General features: G+C 43.7%; 1 protein-coding gene across 3 annotated transcripts in view; it reads left to right on the top strand.

Annotated features, from left to right (window-relative positions):
• EPHA3 (EPH receptor A3) overlaps positions 1-12,007 on the top strand; it is a 176,744-nt gene that overhangs the window by 111,523 nt on the left and 53,214 nt on the right. For all 3 annotated transcript variants that reach the window (XM_063419284.1, XM_063419285.1, XM_063419283.1), the window contains exons 4-5: positions 3,353-3,508; positions 3,992-4,327. In XM_063419284.1, the coding sequence (XP_063275354.1) occupies positions 3,353-3,508; positions 3,992-4,327 (492 nt within the window). The remainder of the gene's footprint in view (positions 1-3,352; positions 3,509-3,991; positions 4,328-12,007) is intronic.

Genomic DNA, 12,007 nt, shown 5'->3' with positions numbered 1-12,007 from the left:
AGGAAACAATCAATTGGTGTGTGCTGGTCAGCCACCACCACGGCTGTGTAATCCACTTCCAGCGTGTTGGGGTGCTCCAGCCTTGCCTAAAAAGCACGAAAAGCAGAGCTCCTGCAGGGCTGGGGAGTGCCAGGCAGTTTGCAGATGAAGTTTCTCTGACCTTGTGCAGGAGATGGGTCCTGTCAAGCCTGGAGTGCTGGGGCTGGGACGTCACCAGCGCGGGCTCCACTTGTTCCTTGGTGTTTACAGCTGGGAATTTGAGGGATTGCTCTGTGTGCAGGGGGCTGCGGGACCTGAATGCTAAAGTGCTCCTGTTTACTAACAGATTTATGTTTTAATTTAAAATTAATTCCAATTTAAATTAATAATTTAACCCTTAATTAGGAGCATGCTTTCATCCCAGGCAGATTAGTCAAGCTGAGGCAAAATTCACTTTGCTGTAGAAAAGACAATCACTTTCCTTTAATCAGTAGCTACCACAGACTGTTAGACACATTTGTTTTCCTCTCACTGAATGAACTTACCCTGCTCTCTGTCTCCGAGGCAGATTCATCAGTTAGAGCTTAAGGAAATTCATGTTCATACAGCAACAAGGACAACCAGAGTCCTGGAAGTCCAGGTGACTCAATAAAGTCATCCTGGCATCCCGCTCAAATAAAAGAGACTGAAATCAGACTAAACACACTTTTTAAATGCTGCATTTGGGAGTTACCACAGGAGTCACCCGAGCCAACAGGCTTCAGGAAATCTTCCTAAAAAACCAAAACCAGCCAGCCTTGCTGTACAGTTTGTCACATATATTGAAACTTCCAAAGTTTCATTTATCCACTTGTAGTGTTCTAACCAGTTTTTTCTTCCTCTCTCATTGCATCTTCTTCCTCCTGCATTGTTCCCCACTGTGAGAGAAAGAAGAAATTTTCAGTTTTTGCAAGAAATAGTTGAGAAAAAGCAACTGCTGTTCACAGCTGGTTTCCATGCTAAAATTAGAGATTCTGTGAAGACTTCCTATGCTAATTCCTGTGATTTTTTTCATCCTAACTGAAACCAAAGCCGTGGTACTTGCCTCAAAAAGCCAAACCTTCTTTTGTCAGTACATGTAATCCAATTTGCCTGATAGAGAAATTACTGCATTTTGAAGTAACAACTCTTTCTCTCTTATATACTCAGCATTTCTCTCAGAATTACAAAAAATGATTAGGAAAGGAATAATTATAGTAAGTACATTGACAATATTTTTCATTGGCACCTCCAGTTCTGAGCTTCAGTTTCAAGTGTAAATGCCTTTTTTTTTTCCCTTTGGACTGCAGTTGTGAGTAATCTTAAATTGTACTGACAGACAAAGACAAAGACAGAAAGTGCAAGACAGCCTGAGGGGAAGACATGAGATTGGGATGCCCTTGCTAGGGCATATTGGGACAGCAGGAATCTGACTGTCACCCTCACTCTGACCATCACCACCTTTTCTTAAATGAGGTCCATGAGTTTTCCCCTGAGGGATGAAAGGGACATTGATGAATGGAGCAATTCCTCTTCTTCACCCCTCTGAATCCATCTACTTCTAATGCACGCTTGCTTACTTATATTAAATTCATTGCTTTATTAAAATACTGGTGGTAGGGTCTTTCTTTTTGGTCATTACATTGAACTAGCATAGATATTTATTAAAAAATACTGTTTAGAATCATAAATACATCATTGTCTCGTGTATGACTGCCCATAAATGTAAAAGTGTCCCTTAAGCAAAACCACTGGAGTTTAATATCTGGTAGCAAGTTTCCATGGGAAGTTTTGATAGAAGTTCTGTGTATGAATTAGGTAGATGAAGTGTGATATTTATTCCTTGTTGTGTTTGCTTAGTTATTATTGCCAGCAAGAACAGGATTGGCATCCTTTCTTTTCTGCCTGGCTTGTTGTCCCAGGGCTGGGAGCAGAGGTGGTAAATCACTGGAGGTTCCTCTCTCAACCAGAGGGCCACCAAAAGGGCCTGCCCAAAAGACCTCACGGGGCAGCACAGGGGAGAGAATGGCATTTGAGTCGTAAAAGGCTGCAAAAATAACAACCAAACAAAAAAACCCCACCAAAATCCAAAGCAAACCCAGTTGTTTCCTGCTGCACTTCCTCCTAGTGGAGGGCTGTAAGAAGGGTTTAGGCTTCCTTTATTTCCTCAAATGAAATGGGAATCCCCAAACCCCCTTGGCAGCCTCTGAGGAGAGGGGAACCCCAGAAATGCCTGCTGGGCGGGCTGTGCTGGGTCTGGCAGGTCCATGCTGGTCACACAAGGTCATTTTTAGCAATTCTTCTGTAACAGATTGTCTGTTGGGCCCGTGGCTCAGGCTCTGGATTGTTTCCCCAGGGCTTGCAGGAGAGAACTTGGAGCAGGAGCTGTCTCTGCCAGCTGCTGTGATGTAGCCTGGAAGTCGGAGGGAGCAGCTGCAGCCAAACGCTGCCTTTTGCCAGGGCTGGGAAGTGCTGAAGGGTGGCTGAGATTGGCACTTCCCTGTGAAACCCTTCGTGCTCCTCCTGCTGTGTGCAGTGCAGTGGGAGGAGGCTGTCCCTTACTAAGATGTTTCAGAGAAGAGCAGAGTAGTTGTTCTCTCACCATGGCCTGAGCATTTTGCTCGGGTGTTTGGCATCAGGAGCTAACCAACAAATCTGCCTTGCCCAGAAGTTTATTTAGGTTTTGGTGATAGACAATAACAGTTCCTCCCTCCTCCATCACTTACAAAGATGCTGGGATATTTGTTCAGACCTTTTCCCCTCCTCAGGCTGCACATCTAATGACTTTGCTAACCCCCAAAATATCGTTCTTATACAGATCATGCAAGTTCCTGGTAGTATCAGAATCAGCTCATTGACATGATCATTCAAAAGCAGAAGAGATCTTTCTCTGTTCAGGTCATTTTCTTGGTTTTGGCTTGCTTACCCCTGACCTGATGAACTGAAGAGATGTAGTTTACAATCTGTGTGCCCTTGTGAGAAAATGTTAGGAGCAGAGAGAGGATAAAGTTAGTTTCTTATGCAGGATAGGGCAAAGGTTTTGGCAAATTAAGCAGAAGAGAAGAAAAAGGGAGTGAAGTTTTCAAAATGAAGCATAGAAAATGTTTCTTCTTAGTGGTGCAATACACTGTTTTGTTTTCCAGGCAAAATCAAATGCAAATCCAAGCTGATGCATGAACTCCATTCTACCAAGAGGTTTTATTTCTGTCAGTGCTCATTATGAGAAAAGTCTGTAATTTTAGACCACAAATGTCTGCAAACTGTGATCCACATATGGGTAGATTCCAGGGCAGTAGTCACGTGTTAGAATCAAGATGTCCCTGGAATTTAAAACTCTATTCCTGTTACTTTGCAGCCTGTCGAGCTGGGTTCTACAAAGCCTCTGCTGGCAATGTGAAGTGTGCCAAATGCCCCCCTCACAGCTCCACCTACGAAGATGCATCTCTGAACTGCAGGTGTGAAAAGAATTACTTTCGCTCTGAGAAAGACCCTCCATCCATGGCTTGCACCAGTGAGTAGCGTCATTCTGCTCGGGGCTGTCATTCTCGTGCTCCATCTGCACCTCCACCACAGCTCGCCTGCTTGCTTCCTCTCATGTCCCACTGCAGTCAGCCATCCACTCCCTCTCCTGTCTTCTCGAGTGTTGGACAGGCTGCTGAAAATCGGTGGGCTGGGTTTGCGCCTTTTCTGTTTTCGTTTTTCTCCTTCTCGTACCCTGTCAGGCTCGAGAAGGAGAAATGAGATTTTTATATTGCTGCCAGTACTCCCAGCCCTCAATCCTGAACTGCACCCTGAGGGGATTCCCTATAAGAAAACACGGTTCTTGTTAGCCTAGGGCTGTAATCTAGTGAAATATTTCAGGAGTCTCCACAGGAAATAACCAGAAGTGCTTGGTTATTAATGTTTTCTTACTTTTGTATTTCTGCGCCCTCGTTACTCCCGTTTCGGAGCATCCTTGGGGAGCAAATCTCATTCCCCGGTTTCCCTTTCTCAGGACCGCCGTCCGCCCCGAGGAACGTGATCTCCAACATCAACGAGACCTCCGTCATCCTGGACTGGAGCTGGCCGCTGGACACGGGCGGCAGGAAGGACGTCACCTTCGCCATCGTGTGCAAGCAGTGCGGCGGCGTGGCGCGGCCCTGCGAGCCGTGCGGGGACCACGTGCGCTTCCTGCCGCGGCGCAGCGGCCTGGCCAACACCACGGTGACCGTGGTGGACCTGCTGGCACACACCAACTACACCTTCGAGATCGAGGCGCTCAACGGCGTCTCCGACCTCAGCGCCCTCCCCAGGCAGTTCGCTGCTGTCAGCATCACGACCAACCAGGCTGGTGAGTCTCCTCCTGCCCGCCTTCCCCTCCTCCAGAGCTGCCTTTGCCTCCTCTCCCTCGTTTGCAGAGTTTACCCTGTGCTGGGGTGACTGATTGACTCGAATATTCCCATCAAAGCAAAAAGCAGGAACAAACCCGGTGTGTGTTTCTGTCAAGAAAGCTGGCAGCATGACTGTTATGATTAACTCCCAGTTCCTGGTTAATAGTCTCTAATAGCAGGCTCACATGATTCCTTAGCCAGAATGTGTTTTATTAATAAAGCCAGATTTTAATAAAACACTCATTTCAATAACCTCCAACGTAAATTACTGTAGTAATCTTAGTGATTAATTTTGATTAAATAGAAGTGAAAAAAGCCTTTGATGTTAGACGTGTAAAAAGCTAACATTAAATTAGAGAGGTTTAAAACACAGCTTTTTCTTTTTCCCCCCTCTCCTTTACAAGTTGTCTCCCCGGCTCTGAATTATTGCCAGCGTGATGGGGGTGTGGAGCTGAATACTGAGTTAGATTGTGGTGTCACAGCTGATGGGGTACAAAAGGGCTGCTCCCCTTCCGTGGGGGCTCCTTAAAGCCTCTGAGACCCTGTATGAGCACGGCAGTGTGCCCTGGCTGTGGGATCAGAGCCTCTCTCATCGCTGCACTGCTCTGCCATTTGCTTCCAATCGACATGGCTCCACTTTCCTGAGAGTTGTGAGGAATTCTAGACTCTTCCCTGGCATTGGGTTAGGAGTAAAATTTTTAGGAGCAATGTTTGCCAGTGAAGAGAGAGACTAGATGCTGAAATTTCTGTCGTTGTGCACCATGCAGCTTCCTGCAGGAGGCTTTGTACAGAAAACATTCAGTAAGGTTCCTCCCACGTCCTCCCATCCCACACCATGTCCCCAAAATGCTTCCAGTTCTGTCTTCCTGAAACCACAGACAAGCTAACATTGTTCTAAGTAGGCATCCTCCCGGTGGGCTGTGTTATTGCAATGTTTTTCACTCTAGAGGGTGTATGTTTTCTCCTTAAATCACAGATCAGCTGTAGTGGGAGGCAGGAAAATGTGAGAACAGGCTGTTTCCTGACCCCAGCCACTACATTTCCCATTGTGCTGAGGGGCTGTCTGACTGTGCAGTGGGCAGACAGAGGTGAATCTACCCGATTCAGCTCTGGAACCTGCATTTTATGTCCATTCAATTTACTACTGTTACAGTTCATTGTTTCAGATGTTTGGATCAGTGACTTGGAGCATCCTTGTTGGATTACCCTCTCTTCTGTTTCTTCTCTCAGAGGTGTTGCCTTTCAGGCTGTTCATCACCACAGTGGTCAGAAATCACCCAAGGACAGTCCAGAAAACTAAACTGTCCAGGAGCAGGGAAGTTCTTTCTTCATAGGCCTCCTGCTTTGCTTGCTTCCCCAGGGCCCAGAGCTGCTGCCTTGGCACGAAAGGTGGATTTGGATTTAGTTGTGGAACACACAGTGCCTGCAATGTGGTAAAGTCAAAGCATTTCAAGCAATAGCAGCTCTGCTCACTGTAACCCACAGGCTGCTTAAGCAGTTTATTTTCGACTTTTATGCATAGCCCATTTTTTCTTTAAGTACATTTAGGTGATGTGGTTTAGTACAGGTTTAATTGTGCTATCTCTTGATCATGCCAGTTGGTTTACTGTATTAGAATTCCCTTAGAAACTCTGCAAGTTGTTAAAATTGGGCTTTAAGAATGTATACAACCAGTCTCTTAAAGTATAATTACAAAAACTATAATTTGTCTTGCGTTCCCTCACTGGTCAGATCACAGAAGGGAAATATCAGAAGCACATTTTTAGCTCTGTAAGATGTAGAATGCTGTCCCAAGAGAGCTTTTCTACGGCTTTATCCTTGATTTCCAGGTACCATATCCAAATGGGTCTGGGTAACCGTGAGGGGTCAGAAATCCGGGTTAGACCAGAGGGGCCATGGGGCAGAGCAAGCAGAAGGAGCAAAAGGAAAACTCTGTAAAGGACAGATGGGAACAAGGGGGTCAAGTCTATGACCCTCTTTTTGCAACATCATTTTCCTGACAGCTGCTCCACATCAATCTGAATATTCTTTCTCAAAACACCAACTTGGCATGCGCATCTTCCTGAACTCTTACCCCTTCCATTATTTCTGATGGTTCAGTGTTCATGCTTCCAGCAAAATTATTATTAACATCAAAGTTTAGTGAAAATAATTAAATTTTCTGTATTTTCCCCATCTACTCATGCCAATCCCCAAATATTTTCCTTATTTTTCCCCCTAATACCTCAGTTCTTTGTTTCATTGGTAATAAAATAGATTGTTTTCTTTTGATCACTACAAGCACACTGTAACAGCTTTAAATGGAGCTTAGTTCTTAAGGACTTAAGGCCTTTTAACACAAGGTCTCAGGAGTGCAGCTGCAAAAGGTGATAGCAACTAAATTCGGCTACGATAAGGCAGTGTCAGCACTAAAGCAGTTCCAAAGGGTTTTGTGCTGTCAGGTATCCTGGCATCAGCAGAGAAACAAAGGGGACACCTTGTAACCAGAGACGACTTCAAATTCTGTCCTCAGCTCACCACGGCTCTTCCACACAGTGCAGGTAGGATGCAAAGAGTAAATAAATTGGAGAATAAAGAGGAGTCCCTGCAGAGGAAACATAGAGGGCTTTTTGTGGGTTAAATCTGGGCTACAAATGGCAGTGTTTTCCTAATCACTGTGGAAAGTGATTATGCTTCTCAATTGAGAGCCCAAAAGTGCCTAACCCTGAGTTTTGGCCTCTCCACAGGCCAGTTGTGCACCTGCAAAATGTTGATTTCTTTCTCTGTCAGGGACTTTTCCTAGAGAGAGCTAAGAGTAACAACCCGTGCATCCAAACTGAGGCATCTCATGCAAAGCTATTATTATATTATAAATAATAACAAAATATTCTTATATTATAAATAATAACAAATAAATAATTCACATCTATCTTATATCACCTCAAGCTTCCCTAGACAAGCAGTAGTTTGATCATCTGGAGTCTCCTGCTTTTATGTTTTATACTTCTAAAAGCCAGAAAGCAGAACAAGCCCTGCAATTGTTTAATCATCTTGTTTAATCATGGAACCCAGGCATGAAAAGCCATAGGAAATCAGTTTCTTTAAGGAGAAGGTAACCAATAAGGCTCTACCGAGTTTTTACAAGAGGCTAGGATGAAAATTATTTTAAAAATTACCTTGAGAACAGAAGTAACCACTAGATAGAGAAATTAGGATCATTAAGAGTGTTGAAGGGCAGATGTAGCTGCTTTCAGTATCTTGATTTCCCTGTGCCATTGAAAATTCCAAGCCATATGTTAATTTCAGCTCTGGGGGACAACCATTTACAATGGAGAAAGAACCAGTCAATTTTTCAGTCCTGTTTTAAGCAGGGACTTTTGTGGTTCCTTGGAAGGCTTGTTAATACCTCTTCAGAATCGGAATTTTATTTGCCTGAAATCTCTGGCTTCCAGGGAATAAGTTCAGCCCCAAGCTTTGTTTCAGTGTATGTATTTGATTATTTGCAGGTACTTTGATGCTATTTATGTGCTCAGCCTGCGCTGCACTGTCTTCAGCAGCTCACAAATGATGTGTGATGCTCCCTGTTTAAATAAAATCCATATTTAGAGAGGGTTGTGTGCACTTTACAACCTATATCCCAAGGCAAGTCCCTTAAGTAGATCTGTCTTCTAAGAGAGACAATTTGAGAGAGGCACAGATGTTTGGGGGATGATATATTTCTTTCTTTCCCTATGGCCCTTATAAAAAGGACAAGAAGATAGACTTATTAAAAGTGAGCTAATGACATGATGTAGGGAGTCTCTGGTTCACTGACTGTTATTACAGCTGTGCCCCATTACGTACTGAATACCTAGGACATGCTTGTTTTTCTGAATGACATTTATCTTTTGAGTTTCAAACATTCCTGGCATAAATAAAGATTTTACGCTCTTCAAATGTGTTTTACAGTTCAGCCCAGAGGCTATTCAAGGATCATTTTAACTCAATAAAACTCCTTCAGGGATATAAAAGGGAAGTGTTTTAACAATGTCACTCCATGCATAGCCTGTTATTAGCTAGAGACGTTCTGCCTGCAAAGGCTTTGATCCCTTTTCCCCCGAACGTCAAGGAAGCTCTGCCAAGGCTTCAAAGTCTGTGACACACACTGGGCTCCTCAGTGCGTGCTCAGTCCTCGTGTGAACGCCCCTGACCTGACAGAAAGTTCACAGGTGAAGTTTGGGAGTTTTTCAGAGCTTTTAGTTGGTTTTTCCACAGATCACGGTGATATTTCGTTCAGCAGTCGCTTGGTAATGGTTTTCTTTGCTTGCTCCTGTTAGCCTTTCTCATTTAGTATCATAGTTTGGTACACACAAAAATGAAGAAATGTAGGTAAGCAGGTCCTCCACTAAATAATAAACCTTAGACTTCTGTCTCTCTCTGTTATCTGTGCTGGCATTCTCAGTAATCACTGAGGGAAATCGTGTTCCTCTTGATGGTAAACCGAGCTATCAATTTGCTTTTTGAAGCAATTCCCTCTAGGCAATTTGAAAGCTGGGGACAGATGGGAAAAATTGTTTCTTTGGGTTTGGGGACTATTCCTGCAATGGGAATTATGAATGTAATAAGTGTCAGCTTCTACAGCAAAAAGAGTCTTCTTTTTAGCATTCCCTTTAATAAACTGTATCTCTATGTATATAAAAAAATGTTTTAAACAAAAAAAATTAATAATCTCTAAATCCAAAAACATGTGAAAGATGTCAGCACCTTTCCTGTCTTTTTTGTTAGAGGCTCTTCTTTCCTGATGAACCACCACAAAAGCAATTGCTCCAAATGACAGGGTGAGAAGTTTCAGAAATGTTGTTTCCTTTCATAGTGTTTTCTGAGCAGGTGGAGAAGACTTAGTGACAGACCAGTTCAGGAGCTCTTGGTGATTACTTAAAAGCAGAGAAAATATTTTGTATCATATATTGCTTATTTGAGGGCAATTGTCTTCACTAGTTTTGGATAATGGTTTTTTTCAGAGATAGTTCCTAATTATATTGTTAGATTGTGCATGGGATTTCTCTGGCTGAGGAAATAATCAAATTAGCACAGAAGGGGAAACCCTGCTCAGCACCTGAATGTTGATGTTGTGAGCATAGTGAAGAAATTCTTCTTTCTGAACACTTCACACCAGGAAATGTGAGGCTCTAAAATCCTCTGAGGTAATGTAACAAAGGGGTAGGAAAGGCAAAGAAAAACAGTTTATTTAAACTGATAGGGTCTTAACACATTCAGTGAAAAATATGAACTATTGCAAAGCTCCCACCATCACCACCTCAACAGAGAGCAGAAAGAACAACATTTGTGTTGTGAGTGCCTTTGGGATGAATCCTTATGAAAGCACATCCAGCATTTGTCTCCTCTCTGAAATAACAGCTGGGAATGCCACAGCACCATAATTTTCAGTTTCTGAAGCGAGTGCCTTGTGCAGCCTGATCCTCCCCAAATGGACATGGCATTTCCATGACTTATTATACATGTGTTAAACATATGAGCAAATCAAATGTTTTGTTTGCTCTGGGGAAGGCATTTGCTATCTCTTTTAATAAAAAAGAGGGAGAAGTAAAGAACATGATTGCGCTACACTTAACGACGTTTTCTTTTAATTTAGAATTTATTTGTAAAAGTGAGAAATGATCTCTGATAATCACTTGGCCAGTGACAGCTGCTGCCCAGAAGGTTGCCTTTCTCTGCACTCGAGAGGGAAATCAAGCAGCTGCCTTTTGGTGTAATTCCTGCTGAAGCTGCTTGTTTCCCCCTTTCCAGTTCCCTGCAGTCTTTCTTCCACAGCACCTGTGAAATGCCTGCAGCCACTCTGGAGCCTGTAACCACAGCCTGGAGCCTTTCCCAGATGCATTTGGGCACTTCTGCCATCATGCAGGCAGTCATCCATTGGAACAGCCATGAAGAAACCAGTTTTTAATTTTTTCTTCTGTTCCTGGGAGAAATCTGCCCAGCTTTGTTTCATCCAATGGCAGCCTGCTTGTGTTTGCCTTTGAAGTTTTGTCTTATTTCTTTCCTTCCACGTTCAGACGTGTGTAGATGTGATCTTGATAGCCCTTCTCCCAGAAACCTGTGAGCCTTTTCACGCCTTTCCTTAGGATGGAATCCTGCCAAGATCCAGCCTGCGGCTGGATTGAGGAGCTTTTTGCTGATGTGGGATGAGTGGACTTGTGGAAGGCACGTCACCTTCACGTTGACAGTCATCCAGTGATGCTACAGAATCAGGTGACATCTCACAGCCCAGGTCATAAAAATAGATTGAACCCGCTCCAGCTCAAGGAAGAGGTGCAGGAGGACAAACACAGGCACTGTGCTGCTTTCATTATGTGCCCTGGAGATTAAAGGGCAAAGGGCTGTGCCTGCAGGTGCCTTGAAGTGGTGGGGAATTGTATCTGGAGGAGCAGCATGTAGGGTTTAGCAGGTTTCCGAAGAGCTGTTAAAGTGGGACTGTTTCCTCCTCCTCCTGCCCCCAGGGAGGCACCTGGGGACCTTCCTGGAATGTGCCTGTGGGATGGGACTCGCTTGCTTCAGCACAATGCTGTAAATTGTGCTTAACAGAGAAAGTGAATAGGAGTGCAGCCAGAGAGGGTTGAAAACAGGGCAGGTCCTGCTTTCTGTGAGCAGGCTTCTGTCATAAATCCCCCTACACTAATCCACAGAATAGATGCTGGAGATGTTAAAGATCCCAGGTACAAGCACAGCTGTTCACAGACCTCGTGTCAATGTGACATGTCGTGGAGGTGTGACATCATTATCCTGATTTGTGAGTCAGTGCTTGGGACTCTTGGGAACTGAAGAGTGGAATCTATGCATAAACACAAAGGAAAAAGGTTGGTTCTCAAAAAACCCGGATATTAGGCGGTTTTGCACAGATGAAATTGTGTGTGTGGAGCATTGTGAGCAGTGCCAGACCCATCACTGTGGTGAGTTCTCTCGTGTCCTGACTGTGGATGTGGCTCCAGTGTCCCAGAGAAACTGCCTCCAAGAGAGAGATCGGTTTGTTCATCCAAGCACTGGTATTTCTACTTTGGATTGTATCATGGTTTTGTGGTTTGGATGCTGGTCCTCTAAGACTGGCAGATTTAGGTTTGAGTCCCAGTGGATCCTGCTGTCAGAGAATGCAGATTTAATTTTCAGGTTATGATCTTTATTTACTGCTCTTGTTCTACATTACCTCCTGGGGGCATCACAGACATTAAAGAAAATTTATAGGCTATATCAGATTACAGTATTATGATTAGATAATAAAAGCATCAATTTTCTAAAGAGAGAAAAAGGAACAAGCCTTCCATTTGTTCAGCAGGGCAGAAGTTGAAAATTGAGTAATACAGTCAATTCTGCTTGGTCACCATCTTTCAGCACAGTTTGGAATACCCCAGGCAAAGCGTATTTTACTCTTGTTTGCAAGCAAAAGCTGGAAGTGAGCTGTGAGTCATTTTAGAATTAAATCCTTTCCTAAAATTTAATTTGTGACCTAGAAACCTAAGCCAGAAACAATAGGACTCTAAATGTTTCAGCAGTTGTACACATGTGCCTTCCCAGAGTTAATACTGAGTCCTCCCTGTCGCAGGACAGGGAATTTTCTTTCAGTGCATTTATACATCTGTAAGCCAGTCACATGTGAAAACAATAACCAG

This window comes from Prinia subflava, chromosome 25 (assembly GCF_021018805.1).
Source record: "Prinia subflava isolate CZ2003 ecotype Zambia chromosome 25, Cam_Psub_1.2, whole genome shotgun sequence".
NCBI lineage: Eukaryota > Metazoa > Chordata > Aves > Passeriformes > Cisticolidae > Prinia > Prinia subflava.
This window is presented reverse-complemented; position numbering and strand designations above follow the sequence as displayed.